This window comes from Falco biarmicus, chromosome 7, assembly GCF_023638135.1.
Source record: "Falco biarmicus isolate bFalBia1 chromosome 7, bFalBia1.pri, whole genome shotgun sequence".
In the NCBI taxonomy this organism is placed as follows: Eukaryota; Metazoa; Chordata; class Aves; order Falconiformes; family Falconidae; genus Falco; species Falco biarmicus.
In genome coordinates, this window is record NC_079294.1 from 50,475,233 (window position 1) to 50,500,900 (window position 25,668).

At 40.9% G+C, this 25,668-nt stretch overlaps 1 protein-coding gene across 2 annotated transcripts; it reads right to left on the minus strand.

The window, feature by feature from the left end:
* Nucleotides 1–95: 95 nt before the first annotated feature.
* IREB2 (iron responsive element binding protein 2) lies at nt 96–25,317 on the minus strand. 2 transcript variants are annotated; one of them, XM_056344947.1, is made up of 22 exons: nt 25,203–25,317; nt 23,793–23,882; nt 20,349–20,514; nt 19,011–19,148; nt 16,700–16,921; nt 14,980–15,049; nt 13,594–13,777; nt 12,875–13,014; nt 11,882–12,053; nt 10,470–10,570; nt 9,868–9,984; nt 8,528–8,687; nt 7,533–7,668; nt 6,756–6,840; nt 6,000–6,156; nt 5,593–5,717; nt 5,204–5,308; nt 4,803–4,945; nt 3,475–3,622; nt 3,268–3,390; nt 2,423–2,608; nt 96–1,778 (listed from the first exon to the last, which is right to left on the minus strand). In XM_056344947.1, exons 1-22 carry the CDS (start codon nt 25,219–25,221, stop codon nt 1,665–1,667), a joined length of 2,901 nt encoding a protein of 966 aa, XP_056200922.1. In that variant the 5' UTR covers nt 25,222–25,317; the 3' UTR covers nt 96–1,664. The 2 variants fall into 2 exon arrangements, with proteins under 2 accessions (XP_056200922.1, XP_056200923.1); XM_056344948.1 differs by lacking the exons at nt 14,980–15,049; nt 19,011–19,148; nt 20,349–20,514; nt 23,793–23,882; nt 25,203–25,317 and having other exon boundaries at nt 16,700–16,824.
* Nucleotides 25,318–25,668: the final 351 nt, after the last annotated feature.

Consider the following 25,668-nt stretch of genomic DNA (forward strand, 5'->3'; position numbering starts at 1 on the left):
AAGTCAAATTTATTTGACATTTGAACTGTCAAAAAATTAATGTATTGTAATGATATAATTATGCCAAGGTTTTCTGTTGTTGGTGATGTTTTGGGTTTTTGTGGTTTTGTTTTTTTTAAAAGGAATATCAGAAACATTCTTTAAGATGTGAATGGTGCACCTGTTAGCTTGGAAGTCAACCAGCTTAGTGTCTGATTATAAACTGAAAGCACATGTAGTAAAGCTAATATAGTCTTGACAGTTTTGATGTTAAGACAATGTTTACCAAGAGCAAAACTTAAAGCAAAATCTTGACAGTTTATAGACAAGTTATTGCAGTTTTGTTCTCCAGAAGAGGTTAATCTCTACATAAACTGTATTTATGAAGCTTTTCAAGATACAGCACAGAAACAGCATCTCGAAGCCGAAGACTCCCTTGCGCAGATTAGACCTACCAATGCTCAGTGAAGTGGTAAACCAAGCACTTTCGCAGAAACTGTGCGTCTTCTGTGAGTATCAAACATGGAACAGGGTTTTTACCGAAGTGCCAACAATTGCATTTATGGAAGTTGCAATGGCGTAAGAGGCAGATCTGTCCAGGGTTCTGGGATCTTCAGCAGGGGAACGCGATGCTTGTTTGGGAGAGCTGCAAACTAACAGCAGTTAGACAGCATGACACGGCGGCACGGCTACCTCAGCTATGTAACATCTGACAGGTATAACTTATTAGGCATCAGTCATTATCTGAAGCACAGGAATTTAAACAGTCCTAATAAATGCTTTTCAAAAGATTTTTAAGGGTTAGAATACTAAGGGGAGGTACTTTGTCTAATGATATCGCTGACAGCACAGTAAAAACTGATGTCATAAACGACAAACTGCCTCCCGTGAAGCAGATATGATAAGCTTGAATCAAAGGCTGCTGCTTGGCAGGAGCTTGCCGAATAGCTGGGCTGCTATGCTTAAACCTGCACGAACAAAATAACTGAGCATTTATATATTTTTTAAATTCAGAGATGTATTCCATACTGCTAAGCACACGGTGTTTCAAAGTGTGACCAGTTTTAAATCTGGATCCAGATGAAATATAATGCCATAATAAAGGTACGAAAGTCATGATCTGTGATCCAGGATACCATGGGCCTTATGTAGACTGCTTTTTGTTCAGTCCACAACCTAAAAAGCAAGAAAGTTAAAACTGATTATCTTTTTTAAGCTCTGGGTTAAAACAAACAAACAAAAGAAATCAAAATCTGTTTGGCCTTTAACATTCCATACCATCTGCTACCCTTCAACCAACAAACAGCAGTACACAGATTTACAGGTGCAAAAACTGAGTGGAAACAACTGCAGAAAATCTTCTTACATAATAATCTTCAGCACAATCAGTTTCAGATTTCGCATAGTTTATTTACAAAATGGTCTGATAAAACATCCCCTCCATACTTACAGCTCTCTGCCACATTACACGTTGATTTTAGCAATGTTTAATAGCACCATTAGAATATTATTTAAAATCAGGAAGGATCTTGTCGCAGTTACAATGATTCACAATCTTTTACATCCATGGACGCAGTAACTTTGAGCACACTAGGACTGTTTGCAGTTCCACAGTACAGATTCCTGGGTTCACACAAGGCATTTTCAGAATTACCAGTTACGCAAGGTACCCATATAGTCAGTAGCTATTGTAAGAATCTTCGAGCCACAAAGTTTAGACTTCCACCATATTTGTATAAAGTTATCTCCATATTGTTTTCAAGCAAGGCAATCACGCTGAATACTTTTCCAGTGCTCGTCTTCAAAAGAAAAGCGAAAGAGAGAGACCAATTAAGATTGCTTCCACTTCCCCTTGCTTATTCTCAGTTAACACTCTAACCCCCAGTTCTGTTAACACAAGCACAAGGAACCCGCGGTGCTGCCGCTGCAGATCCCTGACACCGCTGGGCCACAGCGAAGGCTGGTGTGACTGCACAGCTCGGACCCAGCCAGCAGCACGCTACGCACCCCCTGACAGCAGAGGAAAAGCCGCTTCCCCAAGACGGCACAAAGCGTCACTATGGGCGTGCGGTTCCTTTACACCGAAGGGAAAGCTGGAGCCTCTCTCAAACGGTCACCCCCCTGTCTTTGAAAGAGCCCAAATGAGAGACCAGAGTCGATTCTACCCTAATACAGTGCCCACGAGGGAGAAAACAACGCCGCAAAGCGCAATGAAGAATTTCAGGTTCCATAAAAAGTTGCGCAGGAAGAACATGCGTATGTGTCTTTGGGAAAGCCCAACAGCCAGGACAAACTTCAGGCAAGACTAGAAGCTTACTTGCAAAGAGGATTAAGTTTTGTTCTTTCCTGCTTTCAATCATCAGGATTAACTTCTCTTGCTATGCTTTCAATCGTCAGTGCATTCAACAGAGAAATAAAAAAAGAAAATAAATTGCAAAGATACCTTGATATCCAAAGTCATTCCGGGTGACAGCTCTGGAGGGAACAATATAGAAAACTGCTCTCTGCCAGTGAGACCCAATGTACTCGGATTTTCCCCAGGAAGAAACTGAAGTGGAGCTATGCCGATACCAATCAACTGACTTCTATGAACCTTCTCGTAGCTTTCAGCTAGGACAGCTTTAACACCCTGCAAAAATGCAAGTGATGCTGTATTTCAGTACAATAGCTAGGGTGAAATGCAAAAGTAACCTTCAAATACATATTATGTCCAACATCCCACAATTCAAACTAAAGAGTGCTTTGTCTAAGTCCTGTAAGCAAACAGGCACCATCTCTAGCTTTACAGCTAGATGAAAACAAACGAGCCAGAGCAGGCCTGCCCAGCACGAAATGGACTTTTGTAACAGTGACCGTGCTGCAGGTAGCAGGCAGAAAATCCCAGGCCTCATGTAGCTGCTTCCATTACTCCACATGAACAAAAGGCTGACTGAGCACGTTCTGAGTATCGGTGGCAACTAGCCTCCAATGGCTATTTAAGTATCAATACCCCACGGTGACCAAACATATGCCAGCACTAGATAAACGTCCATTTTATCTCAAAATTTGGAGGCTAAGGTGGTGAATCACATAATTAGGAAATTCAGATTTATCCTGACTAGTGATTCTCTTCTACGAAGATTCTACGCAAGGAAATTACTGAGAAGTCTTTAAAACCAAAATGTGTTAATATATTCAAGATCGAGGACAGTTTTGAAACAGATTCATACCTAAAACTAAACAATGTTTTTTCAGATATTTCCAGAGAAAACAAAAAACACACCCCAAAACCAAACAAACCAGCAGTACCAGTAAAAAAGGCCCTTTTGCAGCCCAGTCTCTTGAGCTACCCAGTCCATACTTCTTTCCTGCTAGAATAATTACAGGGATGCCTTCCTTCTGGTACAACTCTGCTGCTTCAAACACATCTAGCTGTGGGATAACAAAACGAAATACGTGAGTTCTAAATCCGCGTCGCGATTTTGGAATAGCTATTGTAAACAAATATATTGTTACCGTTTGTCCTGATGGGAAGTGAATCGTTTTTGGAGCTGGCTTTCCTATGAACTTATTCAGAAGCTTGATATTTGCAAAGGTACCTCTTGTCATCACAGCATCATTACCTCTTCGAGCTCCGTAAGAGTTGAATTCACGAGGTGTCAGTCTAGAATAAAAAGAATATTTAAAAGGGAATCAGTTATTTTAAAGATTATCTGGTTTAAAATTATATTATTATTTTTATAATAATCATTGTGGCATCTCTAAGTTTTCAGAGCAAGATATAAAGAACTATGCACCCAACAAACGTGAAGTATTATAAATGACAAACAAACGTGTAAATCATTGCTAGATTACTCATGAGGAAAGCTGCAGTACCAAATTTGTTTTCCATGACTTCATTATAAAGTGCTAGGAGCAGTACGGTACTTACAGAAGAATTATGGGGAGGCTGTTCTCAGAAACAAGCCTGTTCACTAATCCTCTTACCCCCACCAGCATATTTATTAACAACAAGCACTGGACCAAAATAAGAGCATTACTCATAAATCAACCAACCAACCTGGGATTAAAGGCCCTTTACTACTTACTTTCTTTCTCATAACACTACTCATTCAGCTGAATGTGATAGTTACAAAGAAGAGTCCCACCACAGGCTATTTATTTTGTCATGCATCACTGATACTGTAATAACAATAATCATACACCTTTGCAACATAACACAACAATATAATTTCCAAAACATTCAGCAGAGGTGTGACACTGAACAGCTCAGCACTGCATTGTGCTCTGCATCTTTTCAGAATTTCAGCAGAGGTGAAAGGCACCCACTACTGCTGCAGGGTGCCGACTGGCACAGAGGTAAGTCAGAGCATCAATCACATCCATTTATAAAACTGGGCTGAATTTTTTAAGACTACGTTTCTGGAGCTTCGAATTTGTGTGTTTAAGTGACGCTTCATGAGGGCAATGGCAGTAACAGTGACTAACCTCACGTTAGCAGAGGACCAGTCACCTGACTTGTATGTTAGTACATTATTTTTGCTCTGGCACGCATCTGGCAGCCGACGTCACTGTAACGCCAGCTATGAGCATGAATTCATCAGGAACACGTCTCAGCTCTTGTAACTTTAGACAGAAACCGTGGGAAATGTGATTACTGCGATTGCAAGGCAGGTGATTACTTATAAACACCAGTAACACTTGCTGTTTTGATTATCCACTTATAATCGCCACTTTACGCAGACAGGCATTCGTAACGGAAAGCAACAGCGCTGAACAGTTACTCGGCATGTGAAGCAGCCTCCGATACAATCAGAGCTGCTCCGTATATGACAAGTCCTTACCCCTTGTTGGTCAGATACTTGGCGGCGGCACTACTCCTTGCAATGCTTCCAGCGGGGGATATGTGGTCTGTAGTTACAGAATCTCCCAAATAGAGCAAGACGTGGGCGTTTTCAATCGGTTGCGGTGAAACTGGTTCTTTGGCCTAAAAGGGAAGGGGCAGTGGGAACAACAACAATGAAACATTTTTCTTCCAAGATCCTTAGAGACATAAAACATAGCTGCAATACGTGAAGGCACAGCAATGTACAGGCTCCACTCATTCCAGAGATACAAAACACATTTAAAAGACCGAGACGTGTCAGTGACAATCAAATTTGTTACTTAAACATTGAAGATTTACTGGATCTACTTTACTTAAATGGAAGGTGTATAATCTGGCAGATAGATCCAATGTACTTACAAGTTTATCGAAGAAGGAAGGACATCTGATATAGGTAGATTTTAAATCCCAGGGAAATAAAGTTGACTCAGGCGCTTCCAGTAAATTCCATCGTTTGTTTCCTTTCTACCAAAGGAAAATTAACCACCAAGAAATTGGTTTATGATCTTTTTACATTATGAAACCAAAGACTTACTGGTGATTTTGTTTTTCATTTCTATTATATGCTACAAGTTACCTCATTAGATATTACTTAAGAATCGCTATTTAATACAAGTATCCTTCTCAGTTAAGTCATCCTTTACAGTAATGGAAACAACTGACAAACCCATCATATTCAGCTGGAAGGCACTATAAAGCTACAGTGAAATGCAATCTTTAAGTTATATAGAACAGAAGACCATTCTTACCTCCATTTTTTCTTTCAATTCTTTAAACATGGATGATATCACACACTCTTCCTCCACTGTGTGAAGCTCTCTTCGGGTGGGCCAAATATCTCTTAAGTAAATACTTTTGCCATTAAAACCAGTGCCTGAGTAAGATTTTGAACAGAATAGTAACCGTGAAGAATAAAATACTGGCCTTTCTATTTACATTAGAATACAAATCTGTATGTATCCAGGTCTTCAGAGATGGTGCCAGATGTAAAGAATTTCATCAGTTAGGTGGAAGCTCTGCTTTAGCTACAGGCAACACCAACTATGACTGTGCTTTCTCTTCAAATATACTGCTTTTGTATGCTGAAATGCATACGAAGAAACCTCTTGTACATATGCATCCAACGCAGAAAGAGAAGACGTAAGGAAATACTTACCCAAAGGCTCAGTTTCAAAGTCTATTCTAACAGTGCCTGCAATAGCATAAGCAACTACTAGTGGTGGAGAAGCAAGGTAGTTGGCACGGACACAGTCGCAGAGGCGTCCTTCAAAGTTCTTTGTTCCAGACAACACTCCACAGGCAATTATATCCCCCTGAAAGGCAGACAGACCCATAGATATTTTTCTATGACTCTGTGGTACTTCAACAGCTTGTGCTATTTTTTATTGACTAAGACAGCATTCCACTTCAAGTATTTACTCTAACTCTTCAACTTAAAAGCATTCTGCTCTCTCTCACTACCCTTCCTCCTTTTCACCCCTGATCCTCTGATGCGTTCTCCAGTCACTTCAGCCAACTCGTCTCCTGCCTTTTATTTCTTGTATTTTTCTTCTGCTTTACAGGAGAAACAGCTACAGCTGTTTGGACGCTGCTGGTTAAAAAAACATCACTCAAACCCACAGCTCTTCAGAACTCTTCTTCATTTACAATACAAAATCTGCATGTTGCATCCTCCATAAGATTCAATCCTATGTGTTTATCCTGTAATTCTTATCCATTTGCTACAAATACTATTATGTTTATTTTACATAGCAATGAATTCCCATGGTCTCCCTCTGACAGGCAGATTACAAAAACATAATGTGAAGTCCAATCCAACAATAAAGTATATTTTGCACAGGTTACTGTATTTTTTGATCACTTCACTGGGTGAGAACTGTATTTCTGTACTCAACAAGCCTTAGAGCTTCACCTGTTTTATCGCATTCCTGATGGCATCTGGCAGGGGAGCAGTGTTTCCAACACAGGTTGAACACCCATAACCGACAACCTCAAACCTACATTGGAAAAAAACAATCAAGTAACATTAAAAGATTGCAAGCAATTTGTTAGCAAAATTTTTTTCTTTTATTAGAAATCACTTAAGATTTTTTTTCTCCTCTGACAATTAGACATTTTAGAAAGTGAAAAGCAGACACTGCATCTCACTGATGCAAGCCAGGAGATACAAGGTACCTTGATCGATTTACAAAAACGTTAAGTCAAAATATCTCAAGATGTTGTTAGTTCCGCAAGTAATGGCAAAGTAAAGGTGGTAACATTCCTCACAGAGCACAGCTAAGCACTGGTACAGAATTATGAACATAATTAATTGTTCCTGCTACAGAGCAGCCAAGAATATGCTAAACAACTCACAACAGCAGCAATGTTAAGAAAAGACTAATACAGAGCGTCCTGGTAAATTCACACCCAGCTTCCACTTTTAAAATATATGAACAAGTGCATCCTGCCCTGTAAGACACAATCAAGTGGATCGCTACTGACAAAATCTGGGGCAGAGATCTACACATACAATAAATCATAAAGTGGGAATAAAGTGAAGTATAAAACAACCAAGCAAGCAGTTAAAATGACAATCTAGTCAGTTAAGAATTAGCCAAGATGAACAGCAACCGTATTTATCAGGCTGTATAAAGCCCCTGTGCACTACTTTCTTAAAGTCATTAATGAAACAGGAGTCACAACTTACCCGAGCTTACTGAGGTATGGCAATACTCCACTTGAGCTGAGGTAATGTGTTACCATGCCGCTGCCAGGCGATAGACTTGTTCTTATGTAGGGCTTAACCACGAGGCCAGCTTCAACAGCTTTTTTGGCCAGGAGTCCTAACAAAAACAAAATAAAAGAAACAGCTTATGTTTTGTGTACCCCCTAAAGTAACATCTACATGATGCTACCTTAGTTAAATTAAGCATAAACCCCCCTCAGAGGATTAGTAGACCTTCAGTTTATTAAATTAGTAGAGCAACTACTTGCCCGAACAAAATTTCTTAATTCATAACAAAAACATCCAGGTTTTTCTCCCCCTTCCTATAACACAGATGCCCCCTTTCTTTTCTGGAAGAAAAATCTTCCCCATGTTCTAGCTGACAGTGCAAATCCATTTCTTCTCCTGATACAGGCCACGCAGCCTCAAAAGGAGGCTCGCCTTGGCCATGGCGGGCCTCAAAAGAAAGCGAGCTCTGACAGGATTAGCTGCTCTGGGAGAGCCGCTGGAGCTGCGGGGGCACTGCACATACTCCGTGGCTCCTGTCTTGAAGCACAGAACCACTCTTCAGCAACACGGGTTTTCTTTCCAGGACCTGCAGCTAACTATAGGTTAAGCAACCGCCATCCAGGATGGAGTCAAAGGTAAAGGCCACCTCCTGCCTCAACTGTGCTGCTACACGGGCCCATCTGAAAAGAGCCCTAGAACTGGTTACCTGTTGGAACACTACCAAACGGTTATATTTTGTAATCATCATCACTAATGCTGCTTTATGACACAGATTCTGAGATTGTATTATTGAACAGTAACTTTCATTCTATAGCCTCCAGAACAGACAATACGTTTAAGGCTAAAAGTTTACAGTTTCAAACCTCTAGGTCAAGTCACTGCAGAGAACATATGGGAGTGAAGGTAAAGGCTGTGTGAGCACGGGAACACCATCAGGATCAAGTTAGTTGCCACTAGCCACAACATACCTGCAGCAAGCATGACAGATGGGTTACAGTTATTCGTACAGCTGATCACCGCAGCAATGACAACGCAGCCGTGAGATAGCTTGTATTCATTTCCTTCATACTGGACAGGTACAATGTCATTCTGTTTCTCAGCCGCAATCTGAAACCCTTTAACACCAGACTAGATGACAAAAATACACATTAGCAGTTATTACAGTACAGAAAGTACAATATTACAGCAAGACCAAGTGAACCCTCATCTTAAAATAATACTCAGCTGTCCCATTAGGAACCCTTAAACAGGTTTTAAAAGCAGCCTCAGATGATGCCTCCCTCCATATATACAGCGGTCTCATCCTTCTTTCTTCACAACTGCTTTAACTATACAATAATTGTGAACAGTGCCAGCCAAAGGATGGTTGATCCCACACTCATTTCCTGCTATATATGGAAGAACAATCCCTTACATGTCTCATTCTATACAATACTACAATACTTTGTTTCTGAATTAGAAGCACACCCAAGATTTCCATTGGAAAAGGATGATAACTAACAGCAGACTAGGTCAATTAACATTTCACCCCCCCCCATCTCTTCAGCACTCAGTCATCCTCCACAGGTCCCCTTCAGCCTCAATCACCCTCTGATCCACAACCAGCTATGATTTCTCTTCCCACACAACTGCTTGCTCAGTATTATATGGCTCGTTACAAGCCAGAAATGCTAAAACAAACAGAAAAAATTTTTTAGTGTGTATGTTGTAATACTGCTGCCAGTCTTCAACTTTAATGATAAACACTAGAAATGAAGATGCATTCCTCTTTAGCTGCATTTTTAGATACCTACACATATTCCTAACAGAAAACATCACCTTCAGAGTAAAAACATTTCCTCTGTGAAGTCCAGTTAAACCGCAAGCAAAAATCATTTGCTAAGTGAAGGACCCAAAACACTGATTAGTTGTAAGTGTTGGAAGTCTTTCTGCATGTCCTTTAAGATATGATGAGTTTTATTGTCTTATGTGTAACTCTGTTTAGGAAATTAAGTAAAACACAGCTGCTTAAAAAAACTCTGAAAATGAGACAATGTTTCCCCAAACTCTTTAATACTTTCAGTGTTTTCCTCCCTAGCAATCTAAACCAGGTAATTAAGAATTTTGGCAAGTTCATGTTCCTGACAAACACACCTATGATTTACCAGCTACTACCCTTCAGACATTTGTCAAGCAAGAAGAGTATTGCTGGGTAAACTCTTTGTATAGTAAGGAGGGCTCAGCAGGTATGCAAAGATGAAGTAACATAAAATGTATTAATGTAGATTACAGGAAGTACCTTTTGAAAAAGCACATCAGTTGTACAAACCTTTTCATTTAAGCAGGCTTGGAAGTCACTCTTCATGTTATTAACAGCCACTCTATCTTGGGACCTCTTGGGGCCACTGACATATGGAATTATAGAACTTAAACTAATTTGCACTACCTAAAAAGAGAAGAAACAGAGAAAAAGTGTGCATTGTCAATCCTAGCCCAGCATTCCACTGAATATGCCCTTGAGACATCCAGGACTACTTTTGTTGAAAATCTGAATGTTCTGAGACATTAGACCTCTAGGCTTCCATTCTCAAGAGTGCCCACTGTAAAAGGCAGTCATCTTAGGGATAACGTTAAAACATAAAAAAAAATAATCAAAGGAATAAATTTTCTACCATCTGTAAGACTTACCAGATCCCTCGGGATGGACAGGAATTTGGTATCTGTTAGTGGACACGAACATTATTGTACTTCCCTTCTTTCCCCCACCCCCTCTGTATTTTGCAAGCATACTCTGCTTCTCAAAATTCTGAGTTAATAAATGCAAGTTTTATTAAAGCAATGAAAATTACAGTGGGAGCCAAAATTGTTAAATCAGCAGCAGTTATTTGTTACAAGAATCAAGCGTTCAGAAACAAATAATTTCAAGCATACCTGGGAATACTCAGGTTCTCTGGAAGAACTCTCATCATTTCTATATAACTTCACAGCTTTAAGATATGCTTCCATGACCTCAAGCTTGGCCTTGTCAAAACCTTAGGGAGATTATTTCAAACATGAGAAAAATCACATCTCAAAAAAATAAATAAAACAAAGCATATAACTGTCAGAAATTAAAGACAGTTATAAGCATGTCATCCAAAGTACTATTTTCAAGGCACACCACTTCCATCCCCCACACTCCAGGAGCCAGACACAAATGATACACAAATTAAAATAGTTTTAAAGTTAGTTTAACTTTCCTTTTTATACCAAGGAACAAAGTAAGCTGCTCCAACTCTAGCAGCTGTAACTAATTAAATTTACAGGTTTGTTCCTAAAGTTCATAAACTTTTTCTGTGTTAAGATTACTTGTTTAATACAGATCATGTGCTTAGCTGACAACAGGCAGCATTACTGGCTACTGTTAGAAAATGTTTCGTTTGCTCTGCACTGACCAGACAAAACATGTTTGCTATTCAACTAAAAATGTTTAACTTCGAAATAAAAGTGACAGGTTTCAGTTTTAGAAAGGCTTACTAATGTGAATGGGTTTTTTATGATATGTCACCCTGCAGCTTTCTCTGTCTGCAGTAGTTTGATAAGGAATTTACATCCTCCTAGCTTAGCCTGAAGTGACAGTGCAACAACGCTCTCAAAGAGAAAAAACAATCATTGTGAAAAAAATCAGAAACATTGTGATTTGTTTTGTGGTTTCACTTATTTCTAGTCATCATTTTAGATTTTGTAGGGAATCTACAGGTGGTTAATGAATTAATTTCCTCTTGAGATGACTTACCTTGCATATGCTTTTCAAAATATATATGGGCATTTTCTTAACACTTTTCTTTTAAAGGTTTACATATGCTTTCAAAAACAAGGACTTTGGATGGTGAAAAATCCATGTTAGCAAATGGGGTATTAGACAAATGAACCAGACTGGACAGAAACCTCACATGAGAGTCAGGTATCCCCACGCCTGTGCTGTGCACACAAAACCTACAGCCTCACTCAAACACACGGGACACACGGAGATGAAACCGGCCACACGCTAACACTGTGCCAACAAAGCAGGTAAATCACTCAGACTCCAACACCATGTACCAAGCATCCCACAAAACCAGCAAACAGTAAATACATATGGTACAATTTCTGTGGTAGCTGTTACCCAGATGTATGAGATTCTACAGGATAAGAGCCACGTACATCCCATGACACAGCCTGTCACCGTACAGCAGACTTTTATACATCCACATCAGAGCTCTGCACAAAGTCACTGTTTAAGAACTATAGATTTTTGAGCAAAAAACATACTGCCATGTATCTAAAACACTACTGCAACAAATCTACTGTAATTTCCTCTTTACCTGTATGCTTTAAGTGCTTCAGTGTCACATTATCAACAGGGAAAAAGCTCAGAACAGCACCGTATTCGGGACACATATTTGCTATTGTGGTTCGGTCTGCTACAGACAGCTGCGAAACGCCACTCCCAAAGAACTCAACAAATTTTCCAGCGACATCAGCTTGCCTAAGATGCTGTTTAAAAGAACACACAACAACGTTCATTATGGGAAGAGGTACAATGCAAGCAATGTTTGTTGCAATGGTTTGTGATTAGCAAATCACAAACATTTAAAACAAAAAGTTGAACCCTAAAGGGTCATGTCTGCAAAAAACCCCAAACCATCTCAAAACAAAAAACCACCCAAGCCCCACTGGGTTCTAAAAATCTACACTGGAAGTTGACATAACCAACCACACCTCCAGCTGCAACTGAGCTCTCCAGATTTCCTGGGCAAGAACAGATACACACTTCTTAAGGCATCGTGCCAGAAAGAAGGATGTATTTTCTAAGCAATCGCAGCTCTTTGGTGCTCTTCACCTATTACAACAGTGACGGTCTGTGCCACCCTGGCAAAATCCTGTCTTCAGAAAACACATTCTTGCATTATACCAGCTACAACCCTAGGTAGGCCGTGCCTGGCAGGAATGCTTCAGAACAAAAAGGGCATCCAGGAAAAGGGTCTGAGCTAGAGAAGCCACCTACAATCTGTCAGCAGGAGAAAATAATGCAAAATGGGGCTTCTCTGCCCTGCCCCCAAACCTGCACACAATACTTTTTTTTAAAAACTATTTTTTAGTGAAAGAAGGCCTGTAAACAAACCACTACAGAGGGCAAAGAAAAACACACTACTCTGGAGGACTATTAAATAAAAATGGTTAGAGATTATTTGTATCTGCAGTGCCACGATTAAAGGTATACTAAAAATACCCCCAGCATTTATTTCTGTTCTCAAACACCACTGGCAGAATGTGCCACAAGCTTTCCTTTGTTCGGAAAGGCACTGAACTCTTACCTTTGTAATGCTGAGAACAATATCTATGGATGTGGCAAGCGGGCTGGCTGTGCCTGTCAGCTCACACCCAACGACCTCAGGCAAAGTAAGAGTAACCGGCATCCCCAGCATCACTGCTTCTGTTTCAATCCCCCCGACACCTGGAAGGAGGATATTAGGTTGCTTTTCATCAGTTGAAGTAATTGAAGACACTAAATATGCTGAGGTCCTAAAATCTGACAATACCCTTCCTATTGAGCCTAAAGGCTCGTGATGATACACATGCTGCTGCTGAGTGAAGCACATCACTATCTGCAACAAGGGTACAGCAAGAAATGTAGGCCTTCTCTGTTAAAACACTCATATGTGAAAAATAAAATCAAGCAAGACTCCTGCTGAAGTTAGACTTCCCAGTCAACCAGAAAATATTTTATATCTAAAATTAACTTTCCAAGAGAAAAGAAACCTTCATACAAATGTTATACTGCATGTACAAAGAGCACCTACTTGAATATCAATTGCTTTTTTGGCTATTTTCCCTTTAAATTACAGAAAGCAGTTTCTCGATGGAAAGAAATGTTAGTCGGGATTACTTTTAGACCAAAAAAACATTCTGAAGAATAATTCAAGATGGAGTTTGTTATGCTTGAGCTAGAAATATCCAGTGGGAAGAAAGTATTTCTCAATAATGCTTTAGTATGCCTTTTGAAGTGCTATGAAGTTACTCTTAGCATACTTACCCCAGCCCAAGATACCCAAGCCATTTACCATGGTTGTATGAGAATCTGTGCCAACCACGCTATCTGGATATAGGAAATCTTTAACTTCAAAAACAACTCTTGACAAATATTCCAAGTTAACTTGGTGCGCCATTCCAGTCTCAGGTGGAATTATGGAAATATTCTTGAAAACCTTTGAACTCCACTGCAATTTTTCCAAAACGAGAAAACAAAACAAACCAGGTGCATTGTTTCAGAGGTGTATTCCATGCTTAGAACGTAACTAAAAAGATAAAACTAACATGCAGGGAAACAGTACTTGCCACTCACGCAAGTGGCTTTTGCTCATTTGTCAAACCGAGGTATGTGATCCCCTAGGAGCCTATACATTCTTAATCGTCCACAAACCCATTTGTTCAGTTCCTGCTGAAGGCAGAGTCAATAATTCATACCTACCTTTCAAAAGCTGGGCTGCGTAAACCTCTTACCCTCCAGTTCACACCACTGATTTCAAGCAGAGCTAAGACCACTATTTAGACAACAGAACCTAAGCACTTGTATTTACAGCCAAATTTAGATTAGGTTTTACACTCCTGGATGAGACTGAAGATGCAGTTTAGAAAAGTGTCTTGCTACACGCAAACTCAGGATGCGGGATTTGAGAAAAGCTGACATGGAAACTTGTAACAAGATTCAGCTTGGCAGTTTCCCTCTTTAATAATGTAAAAGCTAATTTGCAGCTTTCAGAAAGAAACCTCCTAGTCCACCTATGCGAAAAGATTTTTAGATCCTTGTGTTGGATTCCTAAACCATGTGAAATTAGTGGATGAGGATCAAATATCAGTGTTGCAGTTCCCTGGCTAGCAACAAAGAAGCTGGCATTCACCACACAAGACTTCCACCAAACCCAAGTTCACTAGTGCTGCTGCCTACTTTGAGAGCAGCAATGTCTCAACACTGGCCTCTGCTCAACACTTGTAACTCCAGTAAGATTCGTAACAGACGTATAGATAAACGAACCTTTTATCCACAAACTCATGGTGACCTAAGGCCCTGAGCTCATTAAAAGCATTAGAAAGACTAATGCTTCATAAATGCGTGCTTTGTCCACTACCTTCACACTGACAAGAACCAAACAGCGTAAACTTTTTCAAGTTAGAATTACAAAAAAAAAATATCCTCTTTAAGTAACACCTAAATTTAGATTTAGAACTTCTGCTGCCTAACAATTTTTAGATTCAAAGTCACAAACCATGTTATTTGCCGATTTTCTGTTCCCATATTAAACTCAGATTTAAAAGCCTGACATTTCCAAATGATTACATCTAAACTTGAACACTGGTAGACAAATGGAGGAAGCTCTTAAAACAACCAAAACACAGCACAAGGCAAAGCCCACAGACATACCTTAAAAAACTGAAGCCTCTCTCTATTTCTGCCAAATTCCATTTCTTGATTTTTCAGTACTGTCTCAGGCCTAGGAAGATATCAAGTTTACAAGCACTGTCAGAATTCATTTCAAATTACAGAAGAAAAGTTGTTGTTTTGCTTGTTTGTTAACAGACTCATTTAAGCCTGCAACACAATTTGAACTGGTTTATTAGAATAAATATAATTTCTTCCTTGCAGCAAGCTTTTTGTAAACAGATTTCATCAGTGCTGTGCTTGAGAACATGTTTATTCTAGGTATAGTTTGCCTAAAGCATTTAATCTTAAAAATACTCATTTTAAGAGATCTATTCCAAGCATGTACTACAATACACAGAAGCATTTTTTTCCCTGATCAGTAGTCTTCCAGGCTGCACACCTCAACATTCAATAAAGAACCAAGATGTTCACTAGTTCACATAAAAAAACTCCCCATGTTCAGTACTAGCCCTTTAGCAACTCAGTAGAACACCAGGGCAATTGTAACTATCCTTCATTTCTGTATTTTCTGCCTCCAAGCCACAATTTTTTCCTCACACTCATCAGTACAGCCTCATAAAATGAACCGTCTTCTTCTTAATAAGTGTTATTTATTAGGATATCAATACTCATTGTAAAGGAATAACCCCCAATTTAAGAGGGATAACACCTTTGAGAAGGTGGACAAGGAAGGGAACACACTTGCTTTGTACCAGGAAGGAAGTCCTCGATTTCCTAGAGGTGTATTTACATCACGACCCTTCCCTTTCTTCTCTGCAGTGTCACAAGGGTAGCAGCTACACTGCTCTGCAGAGCTCCAAGGGACAGTCATCACTCACGCCACAGCTTAATAAAAACCGCTGCTGTTTTGCAACCAGTAATATCAATATTGCTGAAAGCATCACTTAATTCTGCATTTCTACACCTGTACCAAGCAGGAATATTTGCCTATCTATAAAACTACCAAGACAATCAGCATCATATCACTGCGGGATATAGATTCGATCAGCTTTTAAATTCTACACCTGTCTGGCACAGGAAGATAAGGATCTGAACAGTCTACCAGACAAAAGAGGTGGCAGCTGAAAGAGGAGGATGAGTACACATAATTGTCATAGATGGAATGGTACGCAATGATCTGTTAATAATACTGAAAATCTGGAAAAGGCAGATAGATGAGGTTCCCCTCGGCCATTACACACAGGCAGGAAATTCATTGAATTTCAACTCTATGACAGACGGACTGTGAGATTCCGCAGAAGCTGGGGGATGATGTATAGATTAATTCTTAGTTCTTCTCTAAGAACCAGAAACTTGAAAAGTTCTCACAGAAAAAATAAAACTTACTTTTAGAAATAAATCAATGCCTCATTGATTTATTCATGGAGGTCTACTTTGTAATATACAGAGGATTGCTCCTATGCTTTGTTGTCCTTGTAAATAAATAAGGGAAGCCTCAAAGTTTCATTTAAAAATCACTGCCATGAGTCACACAGTTGGCCATTGTTTAGTAAAGCCCTTCCTGCAATAAAAATAAATCCCTTGTAGACTAATTCAAATCTGCTATATCAGACCTTCTAGATGCTGAGACCTGTCTATGGCACGTGTGAAGCCGAGTACAGAAGGATGTTTGAAAAAAAATTCACATCTCTGAATCATCATAGGCAGCACTTAACAACACAGAAGGGTACAAATAATTGAAAAAAGGAAGCTTTCATACTCAGGCACCGGCTGAAGGTGGAAAGGACAGAGGATAGGTGTGTTCTCAATCTGCGCAGAGAACTGTCCTGAGTTGCGACTTGAATCTCCAGCGCTACACGGCCCCTTGCAGCCAGTCTGACCCCTGCACGGTAGCTTCCGAGGCTGTGCCTTAAGCGGAGAAAGCTTTGCCATCGGCTTCTGTGAATCACCACCTCCAGGATTTGGAGCATTCTGTATTGCACTGCAACATTAAACAGAAGAATAATTTTGACATTAGGAATTTTGCTCTTTTTTCCCCTTATTTTTTGCAATCCTTTAAATCTATTATAAAATATAAATATTATTTTAGATATATATAAAATAAAATAAAAAGTTGTTTTACTACAACCCTGTTGCAAAGCAGACTACCACTGGATAAGCTTAGTTAACTAATGTAGTGTGGTAACAAGTGAACAGAACTGGATTGTCTGAAAGATTAACACCAGACCAATGACTCCTTCAGTTTGATCACAACAGACTAGAAACGTTGCAAAGCCTAAACTTAAAGGGGTTTAAACTTCAAAGGCACGGGTAGACCTCATCCAGGTGGTGGACTTGCTGAACATGGGGTTTTTTGTTGGTTTTTGTTGTTGTTGTTGTTTTTTGTTTATTTGTTTTAAGACAGTGCTGTACATGTTCTGTTAAATCCACAAATGATTACAGTTTTCTCAAGGAAAGGAGCATAACATTACTATTTATTTAGGCTTCTAACAAATTCTCAAAGGCACTGACACATTTTATACACTATTAATGTCAGTCAAAAGACAGAAAGGTTGGGGGATACATTTTGTAAAAAATAAAGTCCATATAGCATGCTGCCCTCTGTACAATATTCAGTCTTCACATGAAAGCAAAGAAAGCTTGTTGTGAAAAATTATTTAATTTTACCTCTCCATATTTACCAAATCATGGATTTGTAATTAAAGCCACTGCTTTCTTCTGCTTTAGTAACACAGAAAGATACTTGGTTATCCAATTGCAGGATACTGCATGGCCTCAGAGAATACCTTATCTAAAGCCCAACTTCACCCAGGAGCCACTGATCAGCAGGAGATGGAAGCTATATAAAAGCAGCACAAACCATCCCGTAGCAAAAGGTTTCTTATCACATGCCAGCAGCTGCTGAGATCCTGTAAGCTTTCCAAAAGTGAAACTACAGAAGCTGGATTTATCATTACAAAGCAGCATGTTGAGACCTCTGGCCAGCACTTGGTCTTTCTGATAATTTTAGGCTAGCCTAATTGCAATCCAATCAGCTGTCCCTCCAGACATAAAAATGCATGGAGCATAGAGTGAAACCACACATATGCAGCACAACAAATGATCTTTAGCTTCTTGCTCTTCAGTCTCCTAATACTAACCAAACTGAAATCCTGCATGGATTTGGAAGGTCTACAGAAATGACTCATACACCCATATATATTTGACCACAGGCTTTTCCCCCATGAACTTTTAAAATTCCCAAAAAGCTTGAGCAATTGACACAATTATGCGTGAGTCTGAAAGGCTCCACAGTGGAGAGAAGCTATATTATTTACTTAGCATTTACTTCAGCAAGCGCTGAACAAAACAGAATTTTTTTCCTGTTCTGCAGTATTATGTTTCTAACAAAAAGCAGCCCCAGGCTGTTTTCATCACATTACTGCCTGTCAGAAAAGGAAAACCACGCTGTTAGTTTTCCAGTTCCAATACTTTTCCAGTCTCCTACAAGTACACTTCTCTCTCTGCAAATATATGCAGCCTTTTTTAATCTGTTGTAAAATCCAGGCCCATTAAAAAAAAAAAAAAAAAACAAACCAAAAAAACAACCAACCAAAACCCAGTCATAAACTATGGGCTGAAATGACAGTCTTTCATACGTCCAGTATTTGTATTGCAAACAATTTCTCTGGAGCTGTGACAAGGCAGTCACATTAAAAAAAAAGATTTGTTTAACAGTAAAACCAGGGCAAAGCAAAATTACAAACTCCCTCTGCCTTATTCTCTTCAGACATATTATTTTCTGGAAACCATGACAGATCCAGTTATTTCGGCAATCTCTTGCCCAGAATTTGGGTTGGCTGTCAGCTTCATCCATAACCCCTCACAACCATTCCTTCTCTCCTTCAGGAGTGTTATTTTACCCATTTTTATCCAGCCTCCTTTCAGATACCATCAGGTCTACTTTTGGGGATCCACACATGACAAATTACTTCATTGGACAGTACCAAGACCAGAATGAATCCATACCTCAGTATCAGACAAAAATGTATGGCTCATTCAAAAAACCTCCAAACCCTGAGGTGCGTTACCATTTGCTGAAATCAATCTGCAGAGAATGGTCAACAGTGAGATCAGTTGGGCAGGCAGGATTGACTTTCACAGGATCTCCTCCAGCGCTTCTCACAGCTTCCCTCATGGCAGCAAAATCCACCATTGCTGGAATTCCACTAACAAATGGAAAAACAAAATAGTATAATAACATCAACTAGTATAAAGACATCAACTTAATAAAACATACAGGCTTCTTTTTAACTTTGCCTAAATCTACCGAAGTTTGTGTCACATAATAAACCTACACCACTCTATTCCCTAAGTTTTAAAGAACTTGAAACATTTTTAAAAGCTAATGGAGTCTCTAGTCATTCACAACAAACAAGCAACAGTTTGTCTGAAGATACCATACCAAACAAGAATATGGGAACATCTCAGAGAAGAGAATCATATTTCTCTTTCATCTTGCAATGCTTCTGAATTGTGATGGTGTACTTTATTACAAAACTAATTTTTAGATACTCATTACCTTTAAGACAGAATCTTGCTATGCAAACAATGCTCCTGCTATACATGTTAACATTTCAGCACATATTATTACTCTTCTTAGAGCCCGTCATTTCTGAAGCTCACAGCATTTTGCAAGTGTTCCTGCTGCTCTTATATAGGTAAGAGTACCTGAAGTACAAAACTGAGAGGGCAACGTTTATGTAACACAGTACTATATAAATCTTCTGACTTTGCTTGCTAAGCAGGAGTTACCTAATTTTCCTTAGTAGTATCACAATTCCTTTTTTTAATTATCTCACTCAGTAAATATATAGTTCACAAATCAGCAAAGCAGCTTAAATTTAATATTTGCAAATTGCTGAAGGACTGCCCTTTTAGCTATGCCACACTCAAATCGCAAAGAAAGTTAGTATCTGAAGAGACTTATTTTTAAAGATAATGTATTATTCATGGATCCAACTGGATTACACTTGTGGAGTAAGCAATATTTAATCTTCAGTCATCTCAAGCAAGAATTCTACATATTTCAACGAACTGTCAGCCATCTGGCTACACCAAAATGTCACCACTTCCATTTGTGTTTTGGCTCTTATCCTGTAAAGTGTTCCTTGTAGGCCAACAGCTTCAGCCTCGCCAACCTGCGCTAAACCCAGGGTACCCTACGGAACAACTCCTATCCTTGTGTCACACAAAATTACCATGAGGAATCTACTTGACCACAGAAGCAGTGCACAGGTTTCTACTGAGAGAGAAACACTCCAGCATCAAAAGGCTAGGTGGTATTTATTTTCAAGCCAAAGATTTGTACATACAACTCTGTGAGTTTACACAGTTTGTGTCAGTGGTTTTGGCACATACACACTTACGTAAAGTCTTGAAGAACAACTCTGGCAGGACAGAAGGGCACTTCAACATTATTCTGCTTTGTTTTCCACTCTAAGATGTTCATAGCATCTGTTTCTTTCACTAAGAAGCCATCACAGTTGCGGATACTGGATTCAAACAACACTCGTATGGAATAAGGCAGAGTATCTAGGGTAAAGCAAAGTAATCGATTTAATTAGTGACACCTGCAGCTTACATAGTTTGTTTAAAACTACAATCTCACATTCTGAAGAATTCCACTTTGCTAGGGATCGGAAGGATGAGAGCTACAGGAGCCTGCTTTTCCAGCTGCCTTTGGGTTTTATCTTCATTACACAATATGGAGCAGTATGTTGCATAACATATACTTTGCAGAAGATGAGTTATCATATGGGATTTGAATGGAAGATACCAATGGCTTGACCGCACTGTGTTAAGACAGTGACATTTAAGAAGGTATGCTGTGCTGGCAGGAGAGATGCAAGGAATCTAGAGCTGGGATTACTGATCAGAGTGGATGAAAGAAATATTTTTGACTATTCTAATTGTTGTTGCTAACTACATTTTACCATTTCATTACTTGAGATATCAAGCCAAAAGCAAAAAGATATTATTTTTTTTAATAAACAGTAGTATGAAGACCAGAAATTATTCTGCCGCGTGCCCTAAAATTAAACACATTTCATAAAATATAAAGAATGACATTTCACTAAATACAGCTTTAGTTAGTTTGTTACTGATCTTGGTTAAGGTATTGACTAGGAGTAGCTTTCTGCCACAAAAAAATGTAGGGAACTGGAAATGGTAATTGAGTGGGAGGAAGAAAAAAAAGCAGATGTCACTATTCACTGCAAACAAACAATCAAGATTAATTTGCATTTCTCCCCAAATCCCTTTATTTTCATCACCATGCAAGCAGGCAAACGACTTTGAGAACAGAAAGGAATATAAAAAAGTTAGCTGGAAAAAGGTGAAACAATTAAGTTCAGGCTTTAACAAAAAAATTATATTTGGTGGTCTCAAACTAATCCAGAGGTTTGTCTGCAAGCTATTAGTATAGGATTTTCTAACTGTTCTCATCGTGTGCCTTTCTCAGATATTATCCATTGTCTAGTTAGACAAGTCACTCAAAATAATAAAGTAATCAAAACCAAGTCTAATCAGCTGCAATGCCACCACTCACATTACTTAAAAGCCAAGTTACCAGAAGATGGTTTTGCTTGGATTTCAAATAATACACAGTGCATCCTTGCAGTGATAAATCTAACGTCCAACGGGTTGCTTGGCAGCCAGCAGCTCTGGAGAAGTGATTACTTCTATTAGGCACCAGGCAGGCTCACATCTGCAATACTGTGTGTGGTTTTGGGCCTCCCAGGATACAGGAAATCTCAAGAAACGAGATCACATTTGGTGAAGGGCCTTCTAAGACTGTTATGGGGCTGCTGTACCTGACACACAGGAGCAGCTAAGAGACCTGGGTTTACTCACCCTGAGAAGAGAAAGCTATGTGAGCTAACTGTAGTCATCCACAACCTAATAGGAACTATTATGTTCCTATATGAACAGAGAAGGTGATGCCTGACTCCTCAGAAGTGCACAGTGAAAGGACAAAAAATGTCACAAGGTGCAGGAAGGGACACTGTGACTGGATGCAAGGAAAAAGAGGTTCACAGGGAGGGTGGTTAAACACAAGACCAGGAGAGGCAATGGAGTGAGTCTCCACCCTTGCAGATTTGCAGAGCTCAGTCATGAAAGGCTCTCCCAAGTTAGCTCCAGCCCCAGCAAGGGGCTGGACTAGATCTCCAGATGCCCCCTCTGCCCTAAATCATTCTGAGCTCTTTCTGGCTACCGTTTCCGCCATAACTTAATACTATTTTAAACACTAGAAAATCAGATTCTCCCTAGAAAATTGGCAAATAAATCAATTAACATTTACATTAGTAATCTGATTAATTTAAACAGACACTTATTGTCAGATTACAGTCAGAAGCCCCAAGGCAGAGGGCAAACAGGTAAAACCCAAAATTGTTCTAGCAACAAATGCAATGAGCAATTCCAGATGCCAGATTTGCTATCAGTGCTGTCACACTGTGCCTAAATTTTATTTAGTATCTTGCTAATATGTAGTTAATATAAGCCTTCCAACTCCTGCACAGAATTTTCTATTACAAGACAGATATGCTCTTAGTCTAGTCTATTTAGACTCCTCCAAACGTCTTCAGGAATATCTGCTGCTGCTCCAAGCTGTGTGGCACATCTTAGCAGGAAGTACCTTCTGTTTATTTCCACTCCTGTCATGAGGCTTTTCAAAAAACTGCTGTAGTACTGACTGGTTTTGTTACTACCAGACTACTGCTTCTTCCTGGACAAAGGCACAACCAGAAACATTCTACCTCCTTCTCGCGCGCTTACCTGAAAGGTTAACTTCATTATTACAAGTAGCAGAAATTTGTAAGAGCACACAGCTGTCGCACAAAAGTCTCAGCAGCCACTGTGCGCTACCTCCCCTCTCTCTTCCCTTCAAACAACAGGGAAGTAATTACTGCTATCAAATATAGGTTTAAAGTGAAACACCTACTGGTTATTTTCTAGCGAATTCATTAATTCTGTGAATATAGGGCAGTAATTCAGACCTTGGAAAACTGAAGAAAAAAAAAATAAATCCTGAGTACCCTTAATGTGTACCACGGATAAGTATTTTAGGAATTTAATGTGAAAGCAAAGGGAGAGAACAATGAAAGTATGTTTTGATTATCTGCAAGAGTAAAGTGTATTCCAGCTGACACTGATCTATTACTCTCTATCTGCATGTATCCCGCTCCCCCATCACATATGCACATACTTCTTATTTTCTACAAGGCAACCAGACACAGGTACCCCATAAACATATTTTTGGTACATACCACTTGGCGTTATATTCCACACTAATGGCATGCTGAAATTAAGCAATTGTATGAACACCATAAAACCTCATCTTTCTGCAGCAGCTGCAGCAGAAGCTATGTTCTAGTAAAACATTTACCCACTCTCTGAAGTTGCCGGGTAAGGTGAAACTAGAACATCAATAAGCAGTTCAAAATTATAGTAAAAACGCTATATATTTTTGAAGGAGCTCTCTGCCACTTCATTTTTTCCAAAAGAAAAATTATTCCGATTTGGAGTATTGCTGAAAACCCCAGCAACACCTATACTTTCTCCCTTACTGAAAAAAAAGCTACAAGTATCACTCCCTATTGACTTCAGAAAGCAATAACAGATTGGAAAGTTATATGCTTCCAAACATATATTAAGAATGAACATATTCACGATTGCATCTCATAATATTTTACTTCCTTATAAATATTGTAATACTGTAAATACTTATTGTACTATGCAAATACTTGTAATATTCACATTTACTGCTGGTACCATCCAGCAGCAACAAAACCACTAAAAAGTATCATTACCATACTTGGTGCCTCCAAGCTTCGAGACATTGTAGAACTTCTTTTGCGGATAGTTTCCTAATGCTTCAATTAGGGGCTGGTAAGGGCTTCCTGGGGAAGGGGGAGGGAAAAAAAAAAAAAAAGTTACAGCCATAAAAGAATGGAAGATTTGAGCACTGATAGAGGACCTGTAAGAACAGCTTCCTACTTCTGATTTTACCAAAAAATAATGTTCCTCTAGGACCATAAGTAAACTGCAATGTGGAAAGGTTTCTAAATGGATTGAGACACCTCACGATGTAGATGTGTGACTAAGATGAATTTTGAAAGTATCTGTAACGCTAGGTATATACAGGTCATGCAAGTAATCAGCACAGTCGCACGCCTGAATACGTTTGACCTTTATTGTCTCAGTTTACCATCTACAAAACAGGATAAATGCACCTCACCAACTCAGATAAGAGATACAGATTTTAATATAGTAGAAAACACAAAGCATTAAGTGCCAGGCTAATGAGAAGCAAGAGACAAAACCAAACCTCATAACAGCTATTAGGCAGAGAAAATAACAAGCTTCTTCAGAAGAGAAGCTGCATTTTACAAAGAGAACGTTTTAATTCAGTTGCCAGCAAACTGAAGGGGCAGTGCCAGTGATATACCCCCTTCAGGCCTAAAGAACTGCAGATCGTTAGAAGTTTAAGGGATACAGATGACAGGCAGCGGGGAGACCGGTGTCGGCTCCGCCATCGCCGAGTGCAAACACCAAACGCTGGCTCTGCAGCACAACGCTTACCCTTTGTCTGCCGTTTGCTTTGATCTTAACATACTACAGCTACACTTTCCTGGCACAGCACCGGCGGCACCACCGCCAACCCAGCGAACCTGCGCCCCTCGCACACCCGAGCGGTTACACAGCCCCCCAGCACGGCGAGCACCGCCCGCAGCCCCCCGGGCGCGCAGCGCACCCCTCCCCCGCCGCAGCGTTTGCGGCGGAGGGAGCCCGACGAGGGACAAAAATGGTCGTCAGAAATAACGGGAGGCCCGGCGAGACGGGCTGGCCCCGCCGCCGAGAACAAAGCGCCTCCCGCGGCGGGGGCGGCCGCCGCCGGGGGCGGTAACGGGTCCGGCCGGGGGGCGGCGGGTGCCCCAAGGGCGGTCGAGGGCGGGGGGGGGGGGGTGGGGGGGGGGTGGGGGGGGGGTGGGCGCCCGCCGCCAGTCGCGGCCCCGGGGCAGCGCCCCCACACAAAGGGCCGCGGCGGGAGCGGGGGGCCGCCGCGCGCCGCCTCAGCGCCGTGCCCGCTCCGCCGCCGTGCCGCGGCGGAGGGGACGAAGCGCCGGCCCGGGGCCGCGGTGGTCCCGCCGAGGCGGGCAGCGGCACGTCCTGAGGGCGGAGGCAGCCCCGCGCACGGCGGCGGGCCCGCTCCCACTGACCTGGCCTGACAGGGTCCATCGCTGGCGACCATATTAGCTCTGCGGGGAGGGGAGCGGGGGGCCGGGGGGAGCTTGCCCGGGCGGGGCGACCCCAACTCTCGCGAGACTGCGCCGGGCGTCGGGCGCAGTCTCGCGAGAGTAGGAGCCGCCCCGCCCGGGCCTCCCGCCGCGGCACAGCGGAGGAAAGGGCATGAGCTCTCGCGAGGCTTTGGGGAGAGGGCGGAAGCTGCCGGCAGAGGGCAGTCGCCGATTCTCGCGATACTTGCGAAGGCTGGTGACGAAGGCGGCGGGGGCGGAGTCGCCCTGAGGGGCTGCACTCCGGGCCGGCGCTGTGGCATCGGTGGGTAACGGAGCCCTAGCCACCCTTCCCGGGGCACAGCATGAACACCCCGTGCGCCGATCCCTGACGCAGAGCCTTTATGTGACCGCAGCCCACACTGGGAACAGTGGAAGGGCTTCTTGTCGG